General features: G+C 38.7%; 3 protein-coding genes across 5 annotated transcripts in view; 2 read left to right on the top strand and 1 right to left on the bottom strand.

Moving 5' to 3' along the window:
* Positions 1 to 18,136, top strand: part of NUP205 (nucleoporin 205) — a 43,541-nt gene extending 25,405 nt beyond the window's left edge. The window contains exons 24-43 of the mRNA XM_042890067.1: positions 208 to 357; positions 1,172 to 1,246; positions 1,978 to 2,135; positions 3,567 to 3,647; positions 4,235 to 4,426; positions 5,293 to 5,563; positions 5,990 to 6,088; positions 7,224 to 7,372; positions 8,148 to 8,339; positions 8,538 to 8,659; positions 10,342 to 10,480; positions 10,698 to 10,824; positions 11,604 to 11,680; positions 13,189 to 13,317; positions 13,836 to 13,962; positions 14,690 to 14,856; positions 15,494 to 15,617; positions 16,535 to 16,663; positions 17,304 to 17,377; positions 17,775 to 18,136. Of these exons, the coding sequence (XP_042746001.1) occupies positions 208 to 357; positions 1,172 to 1,246; positions 1,978 to 2,135; positions 3,567 to 3,647; positions 4,235 to 4,426; positions 5,293 to 5,563; positions 5,990 to 6,088; positions 7,224 to 7,372; positions 8,148 to 8,339; positions 8,538 to 8,659; positions 10,342 to 10,480; positions 10,698 to 10,824; positions 11,604 to 11,680; positions 13,189 to 13,317; positions 13,836 to 13,962; positions 14,690 to 14,856; positions 15,494 to 15,617; positions 16,535 to 16,663; positions 17,304 to 17,377; positions 17,775 to 17,927 (2,735 nt within the window). The 3' untranslated portion in view covers positions 17,928 to 18,136. The remainder of the gene's footprint in view (positions 1 to 207; positions 358 to 1,171; positions 1,247 to 1,977; positions 2,136 to 3,566; positions 3,648 to 4,234; positions 4,427 to 5,292; positions 5,564 to 5,989; positions 6,089 to 7,223; positions 7,373 to 8,147; positions 8,340 to 8,537; positions 8,660 to 10,341; positions 10,481 to 10,697; positions 10,825 to 11,603; positions 11,681 to 13,188; positions 13,318 to 13,835; positions 13,963 to 14,689; positions 14,857 to 15,493; positions 15,618 to 16,534; positions 16,664 to 17,303; positions 17,378 to 17,774) is intronic.
* A 1,351-nt stretch (positions 18,137 to 19,487) lies between these two features.
* ARL1 (ADP ribosylation factor like GTPase 1) lies at positions 19,488 to 23,877 on the top strand. 2 transcript variants are annotated; one of them, XM_042889611.1, is made up of 6 exons: positions 19,488 to 19,590; positions 20,265 to 20,402; positions 21,411 to 21,492; positions 22,220 to 22,331; positions 22,997 to 23,175; positions 23,496 to 23,877. In XM_042889611.1, exons 1-6 carry the CDS (start codon positions 19,587 to 19,589, stop codon positions 23,524 to 23,526), a joined length of 546 nt encoding a protein of 181 aa, XP_042745545.1. In that variant the 5' UTR covers positions 19,488 to 19,586; the 3' UTR covers positions 23,527 to 23,877. The 2 variants fall into 2 exon arrangements, with proteins under 2 accessions (XP_042745545.1, XP_042745546.1); XM_042889612.1 differs by lacking the exon at positions 19,488 to 19,590 and adding an exon at positions 19,635 to 19,979 and having other exon boundaries at positions 20,263 to 20,402.
* A 618-nt stretch (positions 23,878 to 24,495) lies between these two features.
* UTP20 (UTP20 small subunit processome component) overlaps positions 24,496 to 26,277 on the bottom strand; it is a 60,852-nt gene continuing 59,070 nt past the window's right edge. For both annotated transcript variants that reach the window (XM_042889609.1, XM_042889610.1), the window contains exons 61-62: positions 25,257 to 25,402; positions 24,496 to 24,721 (exon numbers count right to left, since the gene is read on the bottom strand). In XM_042889609.1, the coding sequence (XP_042745543.1) occupies positions 24,566 to 24,721; positions 25,257 to 25,402 (302 nt within the window). In that variant the 3' untranslated portion in view covers positions 24,496 to 24,565. The remainder of the gene's footprint in view (positions 24,722 to 25,256; positions 25,403 to 26,277) is intronic.

The following is a 26,277-nucleotide window of genomic DNA, read 5'->3' as shown; positions in this document are numbered from 1 at the left end:
ATGCATGTGTATGATTCCTTCAAAATATCAATGTGCATTTAACAGCTTTTGTCAGATCCCTCATTAATTTTTGTCTTGTGAACAATTGGTAATTGAGCAATTACTAATACCATCCTCTAAAAGCTTTTTCGTATGAAAATTGCTTTCCTTGGAGTGAGCAGTATTGTTTATATTTAGTTTTATAATTGTTTCCTTATCCCCACTCAGAACATGAGATTTCAACACTGAACCAGATGTCATGGTTAATGAAAACTGCAGCTATAGAAATGCGAGTGACGTCACTTAACCGCCAGCGCTCCCATACACAGAGACTGCTGCATCTGCTGCTTGATGACATGCCTGTGAAACCATACTTGGGTAAGAAGAATTTGTTGTGAGGACAAATAAACTCAAATAAATGAAAGTATGAGAAAATGGCTCATTTTTAAGTCTTTTCTCTATAGGTTTGTGACATTCATTTCCGGTTTTTGAAAATTAATGTGTTCTTAGGTCTGGAAATGCCACTGAAGACACAGTAAGAAAGATGATGAACCTGGTTGTAATGCTCCAAAGTGAAAGAAAAAAAGGGCGTCTTTTTGCTCATCGCTGCTTTGTCTTTGCTTCAGATAGTAGCTACAGGTCAATTTGGCTTTTGACGGTACAGCATCATAAAAAAGATATTTCAACCCAAGATGCCTTAAAATGTAATGTTACATAAAAAGGCAAGACTTCGTAATTTCAGAACAAATTAGTAGTGAATCAAGAGCAATATAAGCAGATGGCAGTAAAAGTCATTATGTACAGAGAATTAATGGAGTAGCAGGAAAATACCATAAGGGGCTGCAGCAGCAGGGCATTTTTCCCTCACTTTTCTTGATCCTTCTGGACATATGGCTCCTGGTTCAGATACCCTACTTGTTCATTTTACAGTATTCATCTGACTGCATTATATGTACTGGGGGATGGAGTGTGCTTTTAGGCGTTTCAAGCAATGTCAAATCTGTATTTGATAATTGGTAACTTCTGTGAGATGTATTGTTTTCGTTTTTATTAACAGACAGGGCTCTTTTATCTGTATTAATAACTTTAACATGAAAAGTTTGCGTTATCTCTCTGTCTTCCCTTTCAGTATGGTTAAAATAGGTGGCATTTTTCTCTTAATTTTTTTAATTTATTGTGTCATTACCTTCAGCTGATGGTGAAGGAGGGATGGAAGACGAAAGTCGATCAGTCAGCGGTTTTCTCCATTTTGACACTGCCTCCAAAGGTAACCATTCTGGCTGTTAGTTATTCCTCAGTGAAGCATTCTGATCCTGAACTGGGGCTGCCTCTAGAGGAGGACACTGTGAAAAAGAAAATAATAAACTTTTAAAACACCAGAAGCACATGGAATACTTTTATTTAGTGTGAAATAAACAAATTTTAGAACCTTGACCTAGATGGTTGGAGAGTAGAAAATAACAGACTGGAAAGGGAAGAAGAACAGTGGGTTCCCTTGTGAGAGGGAGAACTGGGAGGTGGCAGTCTGTAAATTCACTGGTAACAGTAACAACAGTGAGACTATTGCTAAGACTTAACATGCTTGTATATTCATGACAGGGAATATAAACGCCAGATAATTAATTTTAGATTCCTTATCGTCTTTTTAAGTCTCAGAAAGACTGCAGAAGAAACAGCCAGATAAAATTTAGAGATAAATTTAGAGATAAGAGATAAAATTTAGTCATGTAGTTGCAAGTGTGTACGTAATATATGTAACAGAGAACAATAGAAAGCAGCATATTAACAATTTAAGGCTCTAGAAAATGTTCTTAACCCCGTTATGCAGATTGATAGCACTTTCAGAAGATTTAGTTTTCTTTTGAAATGACATTAAGACATTAAGATTTGAATTTGCAGAGGTAAATAAGACTCTTATCATCAGTTGTTTTTATTTGATCCTTTTTTTGACTCCTTGTGGTATTTCAGAATACATCCTGAATTGTTTTGTATTTACAGTTCGCAGGAAAATCTTAAGTATCTTGGATTCAATTGACTTCAGTCAGGACATTCCAGAGCCTTTGCAACTGGATTTTTTTGACCGCGTGCAGATTGAGCAAGTCATTGCTAATTGTGAACACAAGAATGCACGTGGGCAAGTGGTCTGCAATGTCAAGGTGCACAGTCTTTCTTCTCAAATTGTGTGTGCTGTTTATATCCTGATAATTATTAATTTCTTTTAATTGATCAGTTCAATACTTATGCTTTGAAAGTTGCTTTTACACAAAGAATGTAGCTGTGCAAACTGTTTGGATTAACTTACATTTTCTTCTATATTGTATACATAGATTTTGCGTTTACACCTGATAGATTTATGAGTTCAAGATGCTTTCAGGAATATTTTCTGTTTTAATGATCTTCCCTCCTCAGAATAGCCGAATGAAATTACAGAAATGACTGCTGCATTTCATACAGCTGTGTAGTACTGCATATGTACACAATTTTGTCCATAAAATACTTGTGTACTGCAGTTGCCCTTAAAGGTTTCAGTTAAGATAATGTCTTGTGGGAGTAAGTACTTGACAAGTATATAATATGAGGGCTGCTGTGAAAGTAGTGCTTCCTATTTTATTATGTTGGCCCACAGTGTCAGTGGTGGATGTTGGCGGAATGGCAGTAGAGGTTGAACCTTCCCGCCAGTATTTCAGTATGTTTTGTTGCTGTGTGACAGATGGCAGCAGACAGCAGTCTGACAAAATTATGTTTGACGTGGAAGTGCAAGTGAAGCAAAAGTGTGTGGAAAAAAATTGCACCCATTGATGCTCGCTGAATATTATGGATACCGAAGAGTGGATGTGAGTGCAGTGAAGTGGGTGATGCGTTTCAGCAGTGGTGAAAGTGATATGAAGGACAAGCTGTATTCTGGATGGCCATGCACAGCTGTCACAAGATAAAATACAGAGCATCTCAGTCAGCTCATCCACATGAATTAGCTAATGGTGTTGACTACACTGAAAAAGAATGTTTTGTAGTAGAGAATTTGCTCTATCAGATAGTGTTATTGTGCTCTTTGTAACTGTTGTAGTCTCCATGGAAATAGGAAGCATTATTTTCAGAGTATTTTCAGAGTAGATAGATCTGAAAAAATTGTGATCTAATAGACACTCAACAGAGCAGGAGTAGAGCAGAATATCTAAGTGATCTTGATGGCAATGAGAAAACTGCTACTCCACATTACGAACTAGGCACTCTACACTGTAAATGTGGAGATAAACATTTACATCTGTGCAAGAGGTCTGTAGTGAAGATTGACAAGAAAAGGGAGTTGTGATGTACTGAAAGAACTGATGAAAATTATGAACAATTTAGGAACAGATGGAGACAAGTGCTGAGATGAAAAGTGCAATCAGCAAGCAGAGACTTGACAGCTAAAAGTAGCTAGAGAATTAAATATGGGAGAAACCTAAAAAATAGGTGAGATTCATTTGAACTTCAGTCTTTTAACTGCATTTCTTACCATGTAGCTTCCTCCTAAATAATTTTAAATCTTTCCTGTGGTTAAAGTTTCTTATTTTTAATAATCCTTTCATAATCCTTTCCCATTTCAGCATCTTCACAGAGTTTTGGTTGCAGAAGTCAATGCCCTGCAAGGAATGGCAGCAATAGGTCAGAGACCTTTACTTATGGAGGTAAGAAAATAAAAAATAAGCTGCTGTTGTTTCTCTTGGTGAATTTCATAAAGCGTTAAACAGTAAGCCTTACCATGGAAACCTGTATATTTGAGTCCTGAACTTTGAGTTAGTAATTCCTGAAGGTGGAAAAAAAAAAAGATATTGTTAAGAGAAACTAGTTCTTAACATACTGTTCTCTGTACAGTATCAACCAAGTTTGTCTTGCCTGTCTTGTAGGAGATAACAGTTTTATTTCTGCTTTCTTCTACACAGTTAGTTTCTTTGAAGTTGGAGAATCTTAGTAGGAGCATCAAAAAATAACTATCTTTTAACTTTATTTGCAATTGGATTTGAAAATGGAAAGATGAAAGAGATGACTGACGCTAAAATGAGAAGATAATACATGGACAGCTTTTTCCACAGTTGTCTCTTTTCATTTTTAAGGTGTATGTTAAAATTTCCTTCAATTTTCTAAAGCTGAAGACTTACCCTTTTTTTCTCCAAAGACTTACTAATAGATTAAAACGTGTAATCTTGAAAGCTATCTTTGTCGTTAACCTCTGTTAGCATATTGTAACTCAAGTTTCTTTGTCATGGGTGGTCAGGAGATCAACACCATCCTGCAATACGTAGTGGAGCGGAATAAACTGCTGCAATGCCTCCATGCTAAGAAGCATGCTTTAGAGTCATGGAGGCAGCTGGTGGAAATTATACTCACTGCCTGCCCCCAGGATCTTATACAGGCTGAAGACAGACAATTGATTATCCGTGATCTATTACAGGATGTTCATGACAAGGTAAAGCTTTATTGGAAAACAGCTCTCTCCTTGAACTTTGTTGCTCTGTCTTTTTGAAAGAGAAACTACTCTACATGTAGCATTCTTGATTAGAGATGAAACAAAATTTCTGTGCCGTTAGTATTCTTTTCAGCTATTTGATTAGTACTGTGCTGAAGTTAGAATGCACTGTGAACAGAATAGCTATATGAACTATGAACCTTATATTGACAAATTTCAAAGACATTTTAGTATTAACTTGGAATAATAATTGCCTGGAAAAGGTGAGTGAGGAGACAGCCCATTTTGATAATGAACACAGAAGAACTCACTGAAGTGATGAAGACAACCAGTACTGCATTTGTTAATTTATTGCATTTAGATACTCATTTAAATCTTCTCAATACTTCTTCTGAAGAGTGAAAGAGTTTAATGAATCCTCATAGTAGAAAGAGTAAGGATTCTATAATTAGAAATAGCTGTGAGAGGCTAAATTAATTACTTCTATAACTGTAGGTAAAAGTCATGGCAGATAACCAGTTCTAAATTACCCAAAAAAGGGTGATTGTCACAATCCAGTTAAAGAAAGAAAGATTTGCTTAACCATCCCAAGGATCAAGGGCACATCAGATACTCCAAAAGGAGGCATCTCCAGGTAGAGATCCTTCCTTTGTAGCAGTCAGTCCTGAAACGAGGCTTAGGGAAAAGTGGAACCCTGATTGCTTTTACCTGTGCTCCCAAGGCTGGCTGTGTCCCTTGACCAGGTGTTCAGTCATTGGTTTAGGCTGTGACTTAGCAATTCCCATACAGTAACTCATGAAATTAGACACTTATGAACTTCTTTTTTTTTCTTCCACTACTGCTTGTTTGTTTTCTTCTGTGTTAAGATCCTGGATGATGATGCAGCTCAGGAGCTGATGCCAGTGGTGGCAGGGGCTGTGTTCACCCTCACTGCCCATCTTAGCCAGTCTGTGAAAACAGAGCAGAAACAGCCACTTGCAGTCCCAATGACTGGACAGTCCCAATACGTCTTGATGCTGGATGGTTCTTTTACCTCATCACCTGGCTCTGAGAGCATATCCGTGGGTTTTGCTTCCATTGGTGACTCTTCACTCCACATCATCTTAAAAAAGCTGCTGGATTTCATTTTGAAAACAGGTATTTGCAAGGCGCGTGTAAGAATTCTAACCACTGAAGGTAGAAAGATGGTCTGAACTGCTCGATTTAACAAACCTACTGCAGTGAAGTTTTTTTGGTTGCAGTCAATTTGGTTAGATTCATATTGAGGTATTGTAAGTGATATTGCTAATATGAAAAAGAATAATTAAAAAAGGCCTATTTTTTAAAATCAGAACAATCAGAAGAGAGTGTAAATTACTTTAAAGGGAATTTCATGCCCTATTATTTATGGCAGCATAAACTTGCTGAATTTACTCGTATATACATCTTTATACAAACAGTAGAACTCTAATAAATCTATTTGTTTTATCTTTACCGGCTCTGCCACAGAAAAGTGTCAGCGGAAGATAGCTTTATGAACATTGCATCTATTTGATTCTAATTGTGAACATTTCTTGCAAACAGGTGGTGGATTCCAGAGAGTGAGGACACACCTTTATGGCTCGCTGCTTTATTATTTACAGATTGCACAGAGACCGGATGAACCAGACACTTTAGATGCTGGTATGGTTCAATTGTATTTTGGGAAAGAGGAAAAAAAAACAAAAAACACACAAAAAACCAAACATGCTGAGATAGTTTATGATACAAATTCTGTCTATTTGAATTCTCTGTCTACTTAGGCACTCAAGAAGATACAGCATTTGTTTTCATGTAGAGCTATGACTCACAGCTACAAAGTTGTTGAAAAACTGGAGATTCCTTGGACCTATCAGAACAGTTATAGCTGTAGAAATACGTTGCCTTTGCACCTTCATGTGTTTAGTGATGGCACTATGATTATGTTTAAAAAGAAAAAAACAACAACCAAACAACCTCAGAGATAATATTCTTTCTTTCTGTTTAGTGGGAGACTCCAGGGGAAAACAAACAAAACCACAAAACAAAGCAAAAAAAAACAAAACAAAACAAACAAACAAAAACTCAGTAAAATGCCTTTTTCAGGCTAGTCAGATGCTACTGAAACAGCCAAGAGAGCTTGTGGCCAAAATTATATTGTCTCTGTTAATGGCTTGGGTACTTGACTCATCAGCATTTATTACTGCTATTTCATCTTAGGTGTTGAATGAGGATGGAAAAAACACACTTGGGGTCACTAATTGTGCATGCAGACTGCTATTACTTGATCAGCTTTTTGAGCCTAAGTGGAAATAACTGAAATTGTTGTTTCAGTTACAATAAACTACTCTGTAGTTTATTGCTGGCTTTGAAGTCAGGACTTTTCCACTTACCTCATCTTGTTTACTTTCCTTCAGACTGAGTATTTTGTTCTCAGTGAAATTTCTTAGCTCTAAGAGCTATTTTAATTTGCATGTATTCAATCTTAAAATAATTTCATACAGATTATTTACAATGGAGTAAGTATACAGGCACAAACTTTTATTAATTCTGGCTGGCACATTATGTGATACTTAGGAAAAAAACAAAAAGGATTTATGGGAAAACATCTGCACTTCAATAAAAAGCCATTATCCCATGGTTTTTATACTTCTGTTTCAACATAGAGAATGCCCTGAAAGAAGTAGCCTGAGCAGTGCTATAACTAAGCTAATGCCAAGCTGCCCATCTTAGTATTTTTCCTTTTTAGCTTTACTTTTGTTTTTTGTTTTTTGTTTTTTGTTTTTGTTTTTTTTTACAGCTAAAAAAACAATGTGGGAACGTCTGACAGCTCCTGAAGATGTGTTCAGTAAATTGCAACGAGAAAACATGGCAATTATTGAGAGTTACGGGGCAGCTCTCATGGAGGTGGTCTGTCGTGATGCTTGTGATGGCCATGAGATAGGCAGGGTAAATAAATCTATTCCTCTGCAATTATTGCTTTGTTTGTTATAGAGAACATTTTCCTACTGTGCAGAGAAGGTAAATTTCATGAGGTAGAACTGGAACATTCTTTGTAGATACTTTGTCTCTTTCACGTTTCTGTCCTCCCACTTATCCTTCAAGCTGTTAGAAGTATGGATGTATATACATATTATTTTGTCAAAAAAGTAATGTGTCCCTTTGTTTAAAAACAAAAGTATCAAATCAAGGACTACTGCAGAAGATTGCAGATATGAGCTGCTATGACATTTATCTATTTATCTTTAAATCATGAATTTACTGGTTAACTTTCCCACTTTCAAAAGATTTGTTGACTTCAGAAGTAATTATTTTGTGATAACTTCAGTAGACAGGAATCTAGTCAGAATACAATCTGATTTTAATTACTAATAGTTCTTATAGCAGTACTTCATTAAAAAATATTTTGGCATAGTTATTGGTGAAGAATATCTGTAATGTTTTGTTAAAGAATGAGCAATAGTGGAAAGGTGATTGGCTTAGAGGAAAGATAATTGGTTTGTCCTATACTGAAACAAGAGTTTTTACAAAATATTTTACAAAGAAGGGATTACGATTATAGACAGAAATACATTCTGCTTCTAAGAATTGATTAGAAACAACTCCCTAGCATTTCATATTCTTGGGTATTTCTTAGAAATCTCATTCATCTTATTGATTTAATCCTGCTTTGGATTTGTTTGTTAGTTTCCAATTTTGCTTGTTTTTTTCTTTTCCATCCCAGATGCTGGCATTGGCTTTGCTTGACCGCATTGTTTCAGTAGACAAGCAGCAGCAGTGGCTTTTGTATCTCTCCAATAGTGGCTACCTGAAGGTGCTTGTGGATAGCCTAGTAGATGATGATCTCACTCTTCAGAGCTTACTCATGCCTCAGCCACCTTTACTTAAGGCGTTGTACACCTATGAATCCAAAATGGTAAGAGCACCTAAGGAACAATTTTGTGTTTCTAAATTTGAGTTGCTTATTTATAGTCTAAATTGATTGTAGGCAGAAATGCTGTTCTAAAATAATAGTATTTGAAATGATGCTAGAATCAAGAGAGGAACAGACTTATAAGTCTGTTGTTTGTTCATCGCCAATAGCAAGTACTTAAGTTTTTCTGTTGTTCTCTAGGCATTCCTCACCAGGGTAGCTAAGAGTCAGCAAGGGGCATTAGAACTGTTGCGGTCTGGTGTGATTGTGAGGCTGGCACAGTGTCAAGTATATGACATGCGACCTGAAACAGATCATCAGGGGTAAGTGTTGTTCCCCTAGTTGGTTTTGAAACTGTAATACAGTAAAGAGAGCACGTTATCTTTTTTTATTGCCATGAGTCTTTTGAGTAAGTTTTAGTGGATATATTCTTTTTGCATTTGTTCAAGCTTTTTTCTTTTATTGAGAGAAAAATTCCAAGTGAGTGTACTTGCACGTTCAGTTGCTTATAGTATGTAAAGTTGTATTTGTTTGATTCCTTAGGCAGGAACGGTCCATGTACTAATATTTTTTTTAGACTAATATTTGAAAAGCTGGTCAGCTATCACTGTTTAGGGGGATTGATAATTGGTGAACAAAAAGTAGAAAGTTAATCCTCCCCCATGATGCACTACCAATAGAACAATAAACATGATAGAATAAATATAATTTCAGAAATATCTCACATACTTAAATATCAGCCATATACTGCTTGGCAGGTTTGTTGGTACGTTGTCATATTGGTGGTCAATGCAAGACGACTGAGAGAAGGAAGTCGACGCTCAGAAAAGCGAGCATTCAGGGAAAATGACCATGGCAAATTTGAAACCTTGGTCATTGGTTTAAATTTACAATTTTTAATAATTACTGTGGGTTCAAACTTTGGAAAAAGTAAAACTTAGACAAGTAAGAAAGGACACCAAGTTGTGTGGTACAGTTGACCTTGGCAGGTTTGAATTGTGGGCCCATGTGAACCTCGTGATGTTCAATGAGGCCAAATACAAGATCCTGCACCTGGACTGGGGCAATTCCAAGCACTGATACAGACTGTTCTAAGAATGGTTTGAGAAGCATCCCTGAGGAGAAGGATGTGTGGGTGCTGGTTAGTTAAAACTTCAACATGAGCCAGCAGTGTGTGCTTGTAGCCCAGAAAGCCAGCCGTATCCTGGGCTACATTGAAGGGCTGGAGCAGCTATCCTGTGGAGACAAGAGAGTTGAGGTTGTGCCATCTGAAGAAGGCTCCAGGGAGACCTTCTGGCAGCCTTCCATTACTTAAAGCATGCATACCAGAAAGCTGTTAGAGGGACACTTTATCAGTGAGTGTAATGATAAGACAAAGGGTAATGGCTGTAAATGAAAAGACAGTAGATTTAGATGAGGTGTAAGGGAGAAATTCTCCCCTTTGAGGGTGGTAAGGCACTGTCACAGGTTGTCCAAGGCAGCTGTGGGCACCGCCATCCCTGCAAGTGCTCAGAGCCAAGTTGGATGGGCCTTTGTGCAACCTGATCTAGTGGAAGATGACCCTGCCTATGGCAGGGAGATGGGAGCAAGATGATCATTAAGATCCCTTCTAATCCAAACAATTCTGTGGTTATATGAAATACTTTGTATAGAAGTGTCAGTGACATGTGTAAAATCATATGAAACGTATAGGGCGTTTGTAGAGGACTGTGCTTTTCAATTGCTGCAGAATCAAGCACATCTCTCCATAAAAGATTTGAGAACATTTAGTTTTATTTCTGGGAAAGCAGAGAAAGCATATGTCTTGTTTCTAAGACAGACTTATTTCTTAGTCTGTTTTCGTATGGTGTAGTGCAAAGAAGTAATTATGTCTGTGTGGAGAAAATGTCTAATGGCGACCTTTTAGGTTGAGGGTGGTTATTAAGCTAAGGCTCTGCTGCATGAATGGACCTCATTTTTCTTTATTATTTTTTCTTTATACTTGTTTTCCCCTGAATCTCTTAAGAATGTATGGAATGAGAGATCCCCCAGTCTTCATTCCTGCTCCAGTGGAACGTTATCGCCAGATTCTTCTTCCAGCTCTTCAGCTGTGCCAGGTGATTCTCACATCCAGCATGGCACAACACCTGCAAGCAGCGGGACAGGTATGTTGTGAAAGATGCTGAAATATCACTGTTATTGTTCCTTCAATCAAATTGTGTGTCATCTTGCTCTGCTTAAGTAAGCTATTTTAAAATAACATCTTCAGTGATAATGAGAGATTGTTGTAAAAATTCCCTCAGAAGTTAGAACACTGCTTCCTCTTTGTTTACTGCTAAATTTTGATGGATTCATGTTTCCTTTTTTCTTCACGTGTTACAGGTTTTGCAGTTTCTCATTTCCCATTCAGATACTATCCAGGCGATCCTGAGGTGTCAAGATGTTAGTGTAGGATCTCTCCAAGAACTGGCCTCCCTGACAGGAATAATCAGCAAGGCAGCTTTGCCTGGTAAGAACCTGTTGTTTTGAGTTCTCTTACCTGCATTTGCATGAATATTGGAGTTTGTTTTCTATAAGGAATTAGTAGACTAGTATAACGTGCATTTGATGTTCAGTTTCTTTTCATTATCCAACCTGGAAGTAAGTCCTTTTTGTCTTTAAGATCACTTGTTAATAGTAGTATTCAAAGTGCACGTGGTAGCTTCAAAAAGAATTTTCGTTCAGAAAATGCTACAGCTGAGGAAATAAAGTCAGAAAATGTTTGTGTACCCATATCTTTATTAATGTTTTCTGCATTTTTATTTCTTTTTTTTGACTTTACAAATAATTATTTTTTCCTGGAACTTCTGTGGATTAACATACTGACATTTCTCTACTGTGACTTATCTTCATGGAGGACTAATCATTATTTTGAAGTATACAGAGATTTCTACAGATTCTAGAAGACTTGCTTAAAAATTCAAAATAACTTCTCTATTTTGATTTGATGGCTTCTTCTGTTCAAAAGAAGGTCTGAGTACAATAGAAAGGAGTACAGAGTTGCAGGTTGAGGCCAAATATTAATTTGTGTATGGTATACTGTGCTTCTTAAAACTACTTTGCAGGTTAGTAACCTACATAGCATGCACACTAGCTGCATTCATATATGAATATTTTCCTCAAAAATGTGCAAAATTTAGATAGTTTTGATGATTTGTTTTTTCTGATCTTGTGTTTAAATACACTTTTATACTGCCTTAATTTGTTTTCTTTTGAAAAAGTTTATTTTATGGCTGTGTTTTTTACCAGGGGTGCTAAATGAATTGGATGTTGATGTTAATGAAGGGACACAGATGGAGCTACAAGGACACATAGGTCGATTTCAGGTGATAAAGTTACATATTTAACACCTGTCTTTTTAGAACTGTGTATATAGATCAGAGTTGCTTCCTGGTTCTGTAGATTTTATACTGTGACTAATAGGTAAGAAATGCATTGCCTAACATTAAAAAGAACGTGCAGTGCTAATTTTTGGTGTGTGTTTTGTGGATAGGATGTGTATTGTTTATTTATTTATTTATTGCCATTTGATTTGGGGATGTGATTGTTGTTGTTTTGAAACAAATAGAAAAGACATCATCTGGCAATGTAAGAGTTAAGTCGGAGACATTTTTGCTCTCCTTGGCTTAGGATTTACCTTATGTGAAGAACAATTTGAGGTCAACGCCAATGCATGTGAAGTGGTGCAGGATATTGTTACCACTTCTGCCACCAGCATGCCTCCAGCTCAACAGTGTAGGACATTTAGCATGCTTATGTTAAGTTTCTTTGCTCTCCTTTTGAGAATAACTATGACTTAGAATCCAAAGTAAAGCCAAGATAGAGTAAGTTTTGCTCAGGAGCTGTAACTGTTGCCCTTATTGCAGCTCATCATTCAGCAGTGTTTTTGAAGCTTTGCTATTCATACCAGCAAGGATGTTTGTAAAGAAAGATTCTTTGAAAACTGTCTGTAGACAGAGCTGCCTTGACAAATATTTGTGGTTGCCAAGAGAAGGATGTGTTTTCTGGGCATTCTGATAGTAACTGCTAGACTGACCGCCCTAAAGCAGAGTAGCAAGATGTAAATGATTGCTGAAATGCTGGGCTAGTTGTTTCTCTCTGGCATGATGTCAGCAAGAAACTCATGCAGAACAGCAGAAATGTTTCTTGTTAGAAGGAGTTTTAATTGGTTAATTTGGAGCTGTTCTGAGCAAAACTGCAAATCAGTCATCTGTTACTGTAAATTTTATCTCTAGTTTGTCGTGTTATTTTCATTAGGTAATACAAATAGTTTTTCCTAAAAGCAATTACCAGTAAATGTTTAATCTTCAGTATCTTTTTGAACACTCTGTCTGAAACTGACTTCCAGTGTGAGCCACTATGATGATCTTAGCAACTGTATAAAGTAAAACTAAATTTATAGGTTTTTCTTCCTTTTTTATGAAACTACTGAATTGGTTTTTTTACTACTTTTATGCAATTTAGTATCTCCATATCCAGATTTTTCTTCTTTACAGATAAATGTGTTTTAAATAGGTATACATAAACCTAAACTGTCATTGCTGCTAGTCAGTGTAACAGTCTGAAAGAGGTGTTAGACAATGTTGTGCCTTCCTAAATCACATCTCTCAAGGAGCTGTTTTAGGATGTCATTACCTTTTAATTTAACTAAAGGTGAGTGAAAGCGTTGTGTTTTGAAAGATAGAAATGTAGCTTGAGAAGTTCTGAAAGTCTTATTTGCATCACTGTCTCTCACTGTGGTGAGGGATGTCTTGCTCTTCTGCTTTTAAAAGTGACGAGGATCATGCACTTCCTTTGCCGAGGTTCTAATTGAACTGTGTGTTTCTGATGGCAGCGCCAGTGCTTGGGACTTCTAAGTCGATTTGGTGGTTCAGACAGGCTACGTCAGTTCAAACTGCAGGATGATAACGCAGAAGGAGACAGAGTGAACAAGAGAGATGAAATTGAGTTGGCCATGCAACAGGTAAGGACAAAAGAAGTTGCAAGAACCTTCAGTCTCAAATTATGGAATTTTACCTGTTGTGCAGGTTACTTTTGTTGTCGTACTTTCATGTGATTTTGACTAGTTTTAATGCTCTGCGCTGTTTGCAGTTTGGTATAGGATCCCACATTTAATTTCTATTCAAAATAGTCATTGAAAATTTGGTTACTTAAACTTGCATTAGTGATCGTTATTGTTCTGGATGCAAAGTCTGGCAACTTCAAAGCTTTAAATTGATCAGAGAATTTCAAAATAAAGACTGGATACAGGGGGCATGGGGAATACTAAGTTAGAACCCAAGAGGAGTTACGAGTGACCAGAAATTGTGACTAGTAGAGGGGTAAAATTGTTAGTCCTAGACTTGAAATGGAAGTGGGGCTATAGCTGATCAGAAAAGAGAATCATCACATTCAACTGAATAGATACAAAGAAAAATCAAATGCTGATTATTGACTTTTATCCATGTTTCAACTTGCACACCATCTCCTTTTTATTTTGAGATCTGTGCAAATGTGATGGAGTACTGTGAGTCGCTGATGTTGCAGAGTGCCCCCACTTTTGAGCACACTGTTTGTCTGTTCACTCCTAGCCTGTCAGAGTCAACCAACCGAGATGGGCCTCGTCAAGGTGAGATCTTTGGCTTCCTATTTTTTGGATGTTGAACAGCAACATCTGGGCTAGTAAAAAATAACATAGCAGGGACTGCAGCTTCATGTATACTTCATGTCAATGATGTAGCTGCTCATTTTCATACTCTACAACAAATGATTTTACAGCCTTGAACAAATCGAAATCAGGGAACTAATCAAGTTAAAATAAATATAACCAAAAATACTTTTTAAACCACTTCCCATTGGAGCCTCAGAAATACTTGCATGAGTTAAAAACAAACAAACAAACATGGATATAAACAAATAGTAAAAGACAGGGGAAGGTAAGGGTTTTTTTCATTTGTTTTTTTAGCAACTGTACTGGATTAAATTATGCAAAACTAGGACCCTATTTATGACATGTAAGATTAGTTTTAGTGTGACTCCTCATTACAATACATAGCAACAGGCTTGGCTGTACTGTTATGCAGTTGGGTGGTTAAGAAATGTACCCTGTACGTTGTAGTTACATTTTCATGTATTACACTCAGTACTTTGCTGACTGCCTTCTAGTACTGCTGCTGCAGAACTTTTTGCCAGACTTCTGTTTGTATGAATTGTGGCACAGAAATAAATCACAGACTTGTCAGTGCTTCCATGTCTTCACTGCTTTATTGACAGAGCAGTATTGACTTCTAGATTTTTTATTTTTATCATTTTTCTTAATTTAATTTGCTTATTATAACTTGGTCATCCTTTTCTAGATACACAAGCACCAGTGGTCCCATACTGGCGCTTGCCTGGTTTGGGCATTATCATCTATCTACTGAAACAGAGCACTAATGATTTCTTCAGTTATTATGATAGCCATCGTCAGAGTGTTAACAAACTGCAAAATGTGGAGCAACTCCCACCAGATGAAATAAAAGAGGTAACATTTGTAACATCTGCTGACTTTGTGGGGACTGTGTTGCTTGTAACGCATACAGCTATACCAAGGACTCTGAAGTATCTTAGATCAGTAGTTCCAGTTATTTTGCGTGGTCCTTTCTGCTGTTGATAGAAGGGACCATAGAATGGGTGGCATAAAATTGATGGGGGGTAATACTGGACTTGTTGAGTGATTTTTCATTATGTTGAAGAACCATTGTTAACACTTTGGGACTATTCATCCTGTTTCTCCTTGGCTAAATAGATGCAACTTGTATAGTGTTTAGTAGCTGTAGTAGCTGTAACTCCTGCATCAGACCTTGGGTTACAGATGACAGGGTTGCAGAGAGAATGAGTACTTCATACAGAAACACTGTCACAGTGAACGAGTAAACTGAATGATAAACCAAATGATCGTTTTTCTTGACAGATAAGTTGCTTGAGGATACAGTTAATTTATTCATATTTTGGCAAGCGAGGTTATGCAAGTTAAAATTAAAGTGTAGACTTTTGAAGAGATAGCTGATCAACAGTAAGTTCTAGATACTGGTAAATAATTTTATTTGCTTATTTCTTTCATTATTCTTTCCTTCTGTTCTGACTTGCTATAATTTTCTTTTCTCCTCTTCTTGTCACAGCTGTGTCAATCAGTTATGCCAGCTGGAGTTGATAAAATCTCTACTGCCCAAAAATATGTTTTGGCAAGGCGACGTCTAGTGAAGCTAATAAACAACCAAGCCAAGCTGCTTTCTCTTTGTTCTTGTATCCTTCTGAAATTGAAGTTAACCTCAAAGTAATTCCCTCCAAAAATGCGGGGAAATAGGAACAGGTTATTTTAACCTAGATTTCTGACAACGCTGAACAACACATCATACAAAAGGAAAATTTGAAATACAGAAACTTAAAATAGTGCACACTGTTGTGCTACTTTCAGGCTGTAAGTATTTTTTAATTAGTACTGTGACTGGAAGATGAGGTCAGTAATAATTCCCATCATAGAGACACCCTTACTAGGATTTTTCTTAACAATAATCAACGCATCATCATAATTATTATTGCCAATATTATTGCTGTCCAGCTCTTAAATTTAGTATCCCGGCCCACTAGATATGTACACATGTGTACAAGTGTGCTGGCAAAAATTCTCTGAAAAATAATTCAGATGCTCATGAAAGAGACTGGAGTTCCCAGTGTTACAGTGAATTGTACATAAGCTTTTTCTAGTGAATACCAGTAATTCTTTGAAATAACTAGTACTGCACAAAATGATTGTTGCAGAGGCTCAGAATTTTCCCCTGAAATCTAGCTTAGGAAAGGTGTGCACTTGCAGCTGTGTACCTTTTGTACCTGTCTACCTTTTGTAGCTGGTACAGCCGCTTCCAGCTTTACGACCTGAGCTTTAACACACTGCTGCAACTGAACTACCATTACAAGTACCATTACATTCAGTCACAGTCATTTGAACTAGTCTAGCCAGTACGGAAGCAGGTAAGGATGCATGTGATCCATTCCAGGCCCTCATTATCAGCTGTGGGAGTGGGAACCTGCTGCTGGAGGAAATTACAGTGGCTGAGATAATATCTTCAGCTGCTTCTAAATGGTTGTGTAAATATGCTTATATAGTAAATGTACAATCTAAAGACAAACTCAAACTCCTTCACTTAGAGATGTGTCAACAGATATTATAGAAACATGTCTCTTCATTCTTTGGCGTCATCTGGAACACTATCTGCTGAATTACACACCCACTGACTCCCAAGACTCATTGCTGTCTTCCAGAATATCATTTAAGAGAGGAAGACTGCAAGGTAAAATTTCTGATATGTCAAGATGCCTTTGAGTTAAACTGATGGTTAAATTTAAAACTGATTCATTACTACTAATGTTTTGCTATTTATATTTAATAAAGAGGTTGTTTGGATTTAGATATATGTTTGGACTTGCCTTGGAAGAATTGACAGTACATGTATTGTTCAGCCACAGACTTTGGAGTGTTGTCTATTACACACAATCTTCAAATGAACTGCTATTTTATTTATGTTGTTCAAACAAAGTAAAGTTCAAATAATGAAATCAGACCGGTGATCCAAAATGATGCATATGAAAACATTGTAAACAAAGAGAAAATGAAGAACTAGAATGGAGACTGGTGTTTTTGAAAGCGCTTGTTAGAATTGTAGGCACTGTTGATTTGACAGAATGTGTTGAATTTTGATAGAAGTCGGAAAGATTAGTGACTCGAGGAGGAACTTTTTGCTTAAGGTTCCAGGTTGTGTGATCATGGCTGCATAGAGAAAATATGTTAAGTCAAAAAATTACTTCAATTTCTGATACGCAAGTTTAGTGACAAATTTTGAGTACTGCATTTTGAAATCATTTATGACGGTGTGGAAAAATGATGGTGTTGAATAGCCAACATAATTTTAACCTCTTATTTTCTATCACTAGGTTCTTTTGGTTCAGAGTCCAGCTTGGATTTCAGCAGTGGACTGAATCGAGTGAGTCAGCATGATATAGATCAGGTGAGATGTCACAGTCTACTGAAAAATACAGAATGCACATTGTTATTGAGCAGAAATTGAGCAGACTGTAAAGTGTGAGTATTTACAACAGAATCGATTTATTCTTACACAGAAATTTAATAGTCTGTGTTAACTGGGTGCAAAAGCAGCAGAAAAAAAATACCATTTTTATTAAAAAATTCCATTGACATTTCTGCTGCTGTTTGTGCACAAAAAAAGAGTCTGTTCAAAATCTTTTGCAATCTCAAGCACCTTTATAAGAAAAAGTTTTGTTTAACTCCTAAAGATTGTAAAGTATTGTGAAAAAGCTGATAGATGTTGACAGGTGATGGATAAACACATGTTCTAGAATGATAAAATTTTGTATTGTCGACTGAAACAAATCTCTGTTTCTCAGCTTCAGATTGAAACCACCAACAGTTTTGGTGAATCCCTACAGAAGAAGCTTCTGGACATTGAGGGGTTATACTCTAAGGTTCGGTCACGTTACACCTTTATTCAAGCCCTTGTGAGACGTATCCGTGGTCTCCTAAGGATATCAAGGACCTAAAAGACTGATACATGAAGCTTGCCCCTTGAAGCAGCATGTCTGGGCAGGCTTTCTGATCATCGGATTTTATAAATGACACATTTTCTAAACAATGTCCAAAAAAAAAAAAAGCATTTTTGTTACCTTTTTTTTCTTATCCCTTTGGATCAGTTTTGTGCATTCTTTCTTACTGCTCCCAACTTGAAAAATAAAGAATCATTTTTAAGTGAGTTCTGATTAATATAAGAACTAAAGCAAGAAAGAATCCAAATGGAGGACATAAAGGAAATGAAAGCTGTTGTTCTGTGACTGTGATGATACCATATTTATGGATGCTCTCAGAGAAAAGGGAAAGGTTTGTTTGTTCATGCTGTTCTTGCTTCACACACGTTTAATGTGATCGGACTCTTCGATATGGATTTTATGAGAAAGGTGATCATTTTTACACTGTAAGCTGCTTGTTTATCTTCCCCATTGCCCTGCCTTTTTTCAGCTGACATGGATACAAACTTCCTCTCTTTGAAGAACTCTAGGTACAAGAAAAAAAAACATGAGGAAAGGCACAGAAGGTGACAGCCATAGATTATGTTCTTACAGCTTGGAGAGCTGAAGATTTCTGTGCTGCTTCAGCAGGAACAGGAGTACAGCAACAGAATACAGCGCTTGAAGAGGGAGCAGGCAGGTTTGAGTAGCAGATTGGTTCTGTAGGTAGACAGAGATTATTCTTAGAAGAGATTTTCATATCTCATTGTCTCTTACGTAAAAAAGAACATGAGACTGTGTGGATTTCTTACTACATTGTCTGATCTTACAGCTCACTTCTCTGCATGTGCCTTGTGAATTGTATCCTGAGCTGCCACTATGTAGTGGCATTTTATTTTATACTTCACATAATTAATGTGTGCTGATATTATCTGTCACACAGGGCTGGTTGTTCCCTGTTGTCAGATAAGAGCTGTTATCTGTTTTCTAAGAATTGCTGGCTATTAATGATTTACAGAGCTGCCTTTTGCCTGATGGTTCACAGCGTTTTTGTTCATCTATTCATCAGTGAGAATCAGGAAGCACTGTATTTAATGAGAAAGCCTGTGCTGGAACTAATATGGGGATTGTGGTGGCTCAGACATCACGCAGAGCTGTGTGGAACGCTGTTTGTGACGGGTACTACTTCCACCGCCATTTTACACAGCGCAAGTCTGCAGCGAATCCCACAGGGACTCGGATGTTGTGTGTTTATTTGGTCACAGCGGGAACGATCAGCGCGGATACACCTGCACTTGTACCGCCATGGACACATGGGGCACTGAGGGCTGGGGGGGGGGGGGGGGGGGTGCCGCCCCGCCCCCCCCACCGCCCTCGTTTCCGCGCACGCTGCTTCCGCACCAGCAGATTCGTCACTTTTCCTCGTCGGCCCGCTTTATTAATTTTTTTCTTATTTCTCCTTCCTTTTTCCTCCCGTCCTGTGTACTTCCGTATCAGGAGGGTTAGGGTCGCCCTGCGCTCTGCTTCCCCTTCTTGCTTGCAGGCAGAGCCCGTCCCGCCCCCGTGTCGAAACGGCGAAGCGGGGTGGGGAGAGCGCCTCCTTTACTCGCCGAGGCGCGCGACGTGGAGCTGCGGGCAGGCAAGCGGTGGCGCTGACAGGAGCGGCAGGGCGGGCAGGGCCCGGCGCAGCGGCTCGACATGGGTGAGGGCGTCGGGGCAGGGGTGCGCGGTGGGCCGGGTTGTGCTTGTAGAGCGGAGCGGTGAGGGAGGCGGAGACGCCGAATGTAGGGGTTGGGCGATTCGTGCGAGTCTAACCTACACGGACGTGGCGTTTGACCTGCATTTTCGTGTGGCAGAACGGCGTGAGGGTGGGCCGAGCGGGGAGCTGCGTGCCGCTTTCTGCCGGTGGAGCTCACGGCGCCGTTCCGACCCGGCGATGGGTGCTGGTCGGCGGGGTGACTTGGTGAGCACCCGAAGAATTGCGCTTCGTTTGAAGGAAGGAGAAGCAGGTGGTCCCGGGAGAGACCGTAGGCGTCAGAAGGAGTCCTTTCTTGTGCCGCAGTGTCCTTGTGTGGTGGTCTCTGGCTTTGACAAGGCAGAGGCCGATGCAAACAAAGGAGGAGATGGCTCAGATTTTGGCAAATGAGAAAACTAACCGCGATGAGGAAGCTCGATGCTTCTGCAAGCTTCGTTGTGCTAGGGAGATTTGTGATAAAATAATTGCATGAGGCCATGAGAGAAGGATGTGGTTCAGCACTCAGAACTTGCCTTTTTTCTCTGAATGTAAGAAATGTGCTGCTGTTCAGTAAGAAGGACAGTCTCTGCTTTGCCAGCTGACGTAGAGGTGGCTTTCTGTTCTGCTTTTATTTTTTGTAGGGGGCTTTTTCTCCACCATCTTTTCCAGTTTGTTTGGAACTCGAGAGATGAGGATTCTCATCCTGGGGCTGGATGGAGCTGGAAAAACAACCATCCTGTACAGGTTACAAGTTGGTGAAGTTGTTACCACCATTCCAAGTAAGCAGTCGGTCCGTTACTAAATGCAGCTGATTTGTTAGCTCTGGTATGTCATCTTTGTCAGCTGAACTCTCACGTGCTTACTTTGTAAACAAATGCACCTTGTATTGTTGCAGCCTGGCACTTACGTTTAAGAGCTTTCTCTTACGCTCTTATGGTGTGCTATAGAAATACAAGGAAAAGGTATCTTTTATGCTGCTCTACTGAATGCAATAAGTACTTGACCTCAAGGTTATTAGTATGATTGGTAGGCTTCTCTAACTAGTAGCTATGGAGCGTTGAATCTTTTTCTCTCTAAATATAGCACTAGTGTGAATTCTAGAGTTTGTTGTTATTGTACATAGCAAATTTTACATAGGATAGCATCAATGAGTCACACCTATTTAATTTAAGGGATGTGGTTTAGTGGGGAAATATTGGTGGTGGGTGGACTGTTGGACTGGGTGAATTTGGAGGTCTTTTCCAACCATGGTGATTCTGTGATTCTCACTTCTTGTTACTGACAAGGGTCTTAACTTTGTTATATAAACACTTCTCTTTAACACAGAAAACTACCTGCATTTCTTCTTGTCTTCCACATTCTGTAGAAAATGCCATCTTTCAGATATCACGATATAAAGCCTTCTGCTGAGAAGCAATCTCTAATGTGTTCTTTCAAGGCCACAGATCTGGTGTTGACATGTAGGATATGTTCCTTAGCATTCTACTGCTGTCAGTTGTTGGTTATCAAAGCAAGCTGCTCCTTTAACTGCTACTTTGTTTCCTTTGACGCTTTCAGGCACACTAATACTCATTTATAACAACTTTAGCATTTGTTGGCAGGTCTCTATAATATGTTTATGATGCATTATTTTCAGCCATAAATGCACGTTGGAGTGACTTCTCAAGGGATGTGAGCATCACCATGTTGCTCGTGAGGAATTTTTAGGCGTGATGATTTTAAACTAAGTGTATTTCAGGAAAAGAAAAAGGAAGGATCATCAGTAAAATTGTGTAATTTTGTTTCAGCAATTGGCTTCAATGTTGAAACAGTGACATACAAGAATCTGAAATTTCAAGTTTGGGATCTGGGAGGACAGACAAGCATAAGGTAATGTGTATCTACAAATAAAAAGATGTCATCAAATTTCAGTAAAAAGTGCTTGCAAAGTTCTTAGAATTCTCATAGCTGTCTGTTCTGACAGTTGTTTCCTTTGAGTTTAAACTCAGTGACAAGAGGGCACTTTTGTTTGATAGGGTTCTGTTACTACCACCTCTGTTTTGGATTACAAGTGAATTAATTTCACTGGTTCTGCTTTGAAAAGCTAGTGTACTTGTGTAGCATGGAACTAGGCAGAATTCTGAACATTTATATTTAAATTTCATATTTTTAAGAGTGCAAAGCTATAAGATGATATTTGAACATAGGCAATAATTTTTTTGAGTAGTGAGCTTTGAGTTTTTTAACAAACCATTCCATGTATAATTGTAATGGTTTGTGCAGGACCCCTGTGTGCCTTCCTCAGGATTACACTTTGAACACTGCTCAATAAGGGGCAGTGCTAATTTCCTTTTTAGCTCCAGTAGTCCTGAAAAAGATGGTTATGACCCTCAGTAATTACGTACCTCTATGAATTAGCTCTTTAAAAAAGCTCATCTTAGTTTTTGCTGGTGATTATTTGTACCACTCTGGTCCTTTTTATAACCTCATGATGATAAGTTCTTTCTTTTTTTTTTTTTTTAACCCCAGAGAGAGTTGTTACTTCCTCTGGTTGGCTTTTCGTTATGTGGCTGTAGAGTACTGCTAAACCTTCAAATGGCTTTTTTGTCTTCTGCAGGCCATACTGGAGGTGTTACTATTCCAATACAGATGCAGTCATTTATGTAGTGGACAGCTGTGATCGAGACAGGATTGGCACTTCAAAATCGGAGCTTGTTGCTATGCTGGAGGTAAGAAAATGAGAACAATGATGGTTGTATCAGTAAAATGGAAATGAAGTGTTACAGTTCTTGGAGCAGGTGTGAAACTTGATTCAGTGGTATCACGTTTGGTTGTGAAGCTTCAGCCCTCAGAACAGGCCCATGCAGCACTTCTAACTGAAGCAAGCTCAATGTACTGTAGGCATTTTATACTTCTGCACAGTAATTCTCTGGACAGTAGGTTACATTTAGCCTCTTGGTCGCATGAAAACTTGCCTTGCCTTGCATGAAAACAAGGGCAGCTGCTCGGTGCATCAGTGGTAGAAAATCAGGCCCTGAAGGAATTCCAGTGGTGTCCTACTGGGCAGTGAAGCTGAAAAAAGTGCATGGAACAGTAATAAAGGGAAGATGTGTTAAGTGCTATAAGCTTTTGAATAGTATGCCTTGTTAAATCTGCCTCCTGTTTACAGAGTGCTGCTATGTTATGAAATTTGCCTTGTTTTGAAAGTGCTTCTATGTGACGTGGGAGCAAATGGAATTCAGAATAGGTGTCATTCTTTTGGTAATGCACTAAAATTGGCAAGCTGGAGGAGGGCCATGATAGAAGCTGCTTTTTGTCCTACAGGTTTTCTCTGCGTAAATAAATTTAGTTTAAAAATCCTGGCAAACAGTTTGGCATGATTCTCATTTCTTAGGAAGAAGAATTGAAGAAAGCCATTTTGGTGGTGTTTGCAAATAAGCAGGACATGGAACAGGCCATGACTCCCACAGAAATGGCAAACGCACTGGGATTACCAGCACTGAAGGACAGAAAATGGCAGATATTCAAAACCTCTGCTACTAAAGGCACGGGGCTTGATGAAGCAATGGAGTGGTGAGTAAAAATCTGGTTGTTAGCTTCATTAGTGAGGTGTCTTTTAACACATCATCTTTCGTAAAGAAGAAAGATGGAAAGTCTGATGTAAAAGCAAGGTATGAATTAGAGGTTTGCAGAGCTTCCTTGTACTTGTGAGAACAGAAAGATGAGCGTTTCAGGACTTGCCTGTTTGCAGTGCCCTCTAACTAGGGCTGTATTGCTCCGGGCAGTCATCTTAAAACAAGAGCCCACATGAGTAGAAAGGATAACTTACTCCTAAAGGTGTCCTGGCATCTCTGAAATGATTTTTCAATAAACTGGTTTACCCTTTTTCCTAGGTTGGTGGAAGCCTTGAAGAGTAGACAGTGATACAAAACTGACAATTGCCAAGAAGTTTCAACTACATCCAGCATCCCTCTTTCTGCAGTCAAGTATGGTCAGGCCACAAGTACTTGTAAATAGGGCAGGTTTGCATTTGGGTCATGTAATGTGGATGCCTCTCTTCAGCTAGAAAACTGAACCAAGTGGATGTCTGTGTACATTATGATCTTCATTTTCTTTCTTTGTGTTTAAAGATGTGCTTAATATTTGTATGAAAGTTTTTCTGGAGGGCAAAGGGATTTATATATTCTTTTTCCATTCACTGGGTAGTTTGAAGTTGGTGTGGTTACTCTATTTGTGTAATTAAAACACTAATAAAATCCACAATGATCAGCTGTACTCCCAGGTGCGTTGCTTGCTTGCAGAAGCAGAGTTCTGCTGCAGCCAGTTGTAACAGACACGTGGCTGAACATTGCAGGAGGTTTCCTGAAGCTGATGTTGTTATGCTTCAGTATCCCTCAGTGCAGGTACAGTTACACTGAAGTACAGCTGTTAACAACAGTACCTGTTAACATAGCATCACTTCTTGTTTCTTCAGTAGCTGCCTGCTGCCCTGATGTGGCATGCCCATAACTCAACTCCCCCCTTTCTATACTCTGCCTTTCTATACTCTGTGCTTAGCTGCAAATGAGTCAGCTTTCTCCCTACAGCTGTGGAAGCTGAAAGACAAATCAAGGTCGATGCAGTCTGTTTTCTCCAGAAGGTGGGAGGGGCACAGGCATGAATGCAGTCATCATATAACCCATCTTTTAAACAAGAAGTAAAAATTCAGTGTAAAAAAACAGACTGGTTGTCCAATGAACTTTACATGATCTAACAAACATACAGGTTTTGGAGAAAAAATAAAACAAACCCTTAAGCTTTATTTAAAAAGTTTTTATTTAAGATCACAGATTAAAAAGAAGACATGGAAAAAATACAAATAAATACAATTAGAATATTTACATATTCTTTTTTTTTTTTTCCCCAACAGTATTGGCTTGAAATTCATTTTTACAAATTAATCCTCTGGGAAGGAAAAGACTTTTCATTCCACCATTGCTAAGTCTTTGAGTGCATGACTGCGATGTTTCTTGGCCTTATAGCTGGGGCGCAGGAATTCTATTTTTCTCTTCCTTGTTTCTGCTTTATTCTTGTGTCTCTTCAGCTTCCTCCTTGCAGCAATGTCAGGGTTTGCCACAGTCTAATGAAAAAGAATATGTTTGTTCAGTTAAAACTGTAAACGTCAGACAGTTCCCAAGAAATGAACACCTGACAGGCAGTGCACGACCTCCAAGGCTTCTCAAAAATGAGGGTCTTTCTGGCTGCTGGAGCCACATTTATTGCTGCTCTTCACGTAACCTAATCAGCAGGGCACTGGGATCGGACAAAACCTGCCCACAGGTTTATTTAGCTTAAATAAAACCACAGCATCATAGAACATCCCGAGTTGGAGGAGCCCCCAACAATGATCAAGTCCTAGCTCTGCACAAGGCCAAGGAGCGTTCTCCAACTGCTCCTTGAACTCTGGCTGCTCAGGGCTGTGACCACTGCCCTGGCAAGACTGTTGCAGTGCCTGATCACTTTCTCAATAGTTTCTTGTTTTCATTTCACAAACTACCGTAATTCAGGATTCTTCAGGATTCATTCTTCTTCACACTCATCTCCCTGATAAGCTCTCAAGCCTTTAGAAAAGCCCTGTTTTCCTTTTCCCAGAAGAGGAAGCAGAATAAACTTACCTGCAAAGCCCTCTGCTTTTTCCTCATAGCTCTTTTCTGATTGGCCTGTTTCTGCACAGAAGAAAAAGCAAGCGAAAAAGCCTCCAGACCGACTAATTTCTTGAGCAGTTCTATAATTTCTTGGGAAAGGTTCTTCAGTGTTGGATCTAATAAAACAAAATAAACTAGCTTAATCCTTTCAGCATATAGAGCAAAAGCCAAGAACCCAATAGGGAATTACCCCTTTTACTGAAGACATTCCTACTGATGGATCTTGCCCAGTATTTCTGCAGGCACAGATCCAAAGACAGAATCAGAGAATCACCAAGGTTGAAAAAGATCTCCAAGATTATATCTAGTCCAACCACCACCTTCCACCAGTATTTCCCCACTAACCCTGTCCCTCAGTACCATTTCCACATGGTTCTTGAGCACCTCCAGGGTTGGTCACTTCCCCACCTCCCTGGGCAGCCTGTTCCAATACCTGATCACTCTTTACAAGAAGAAATTTTTCTTAACATCCAACCTGGACCTTGTCTGGCACAACTTAATTTAAGAAATATCTGCTGGTTCTCTACCAGCCTTCCCAGAGGGCTACAAGTAGTGCTTCATGTGCTGACACAGAAAGCAAGAAGTTCATCTTTCTTTACCCTCTCACACCATTGCCAATCTCTTCTACACATTTTGAACTCATCTAAAAAATGATGGCCAGTCAGTTGTTCCTTACCAGAACCCCATTACTGCCCTTCTCCTTTTCTCCAGTTCTTTTGTATCCTTTCTAGAGATGCACAACATACTTTCAAGGCATATGTTACTCTAAATGTATTGCTTTATGGCCTGTGCCTATCCTGACACTAGATTTGCCCGACTTAAAACACTCTCATGAACAATGAAAGATTGTTCTTAAGTCAGGAGTCCATTGTGGGAAATTAGTTGGTCTTTCTCCACCCAGCATCATTTCATACAGGCCATATACACACATTTACTGCTCTGCAATCTTTGCTCTCATTTTCCTCATTATGTACCTTCAGGTTTCCTTAAG

Source organism: Lagopus leucura, unplaced genomic scaffold (genome assembly GCF_019238085.1).
Source record: "Lagopus leucura isolate 7727_CA_CO unplaced genomic scaffold, USGS_WTPT01 Super-Scaffold_100159, whole genome shotgun sequence".
NCBI lineage: Eukaryota > Metazoa > Chordata > Aves > Galliformes > Phasianidae > Lagopus > Lagopus leucura.
Note: the sequence above shows the minus strand (reverse complement) of the source record. Positions and strands in the feature narration are given on the sequence as shown.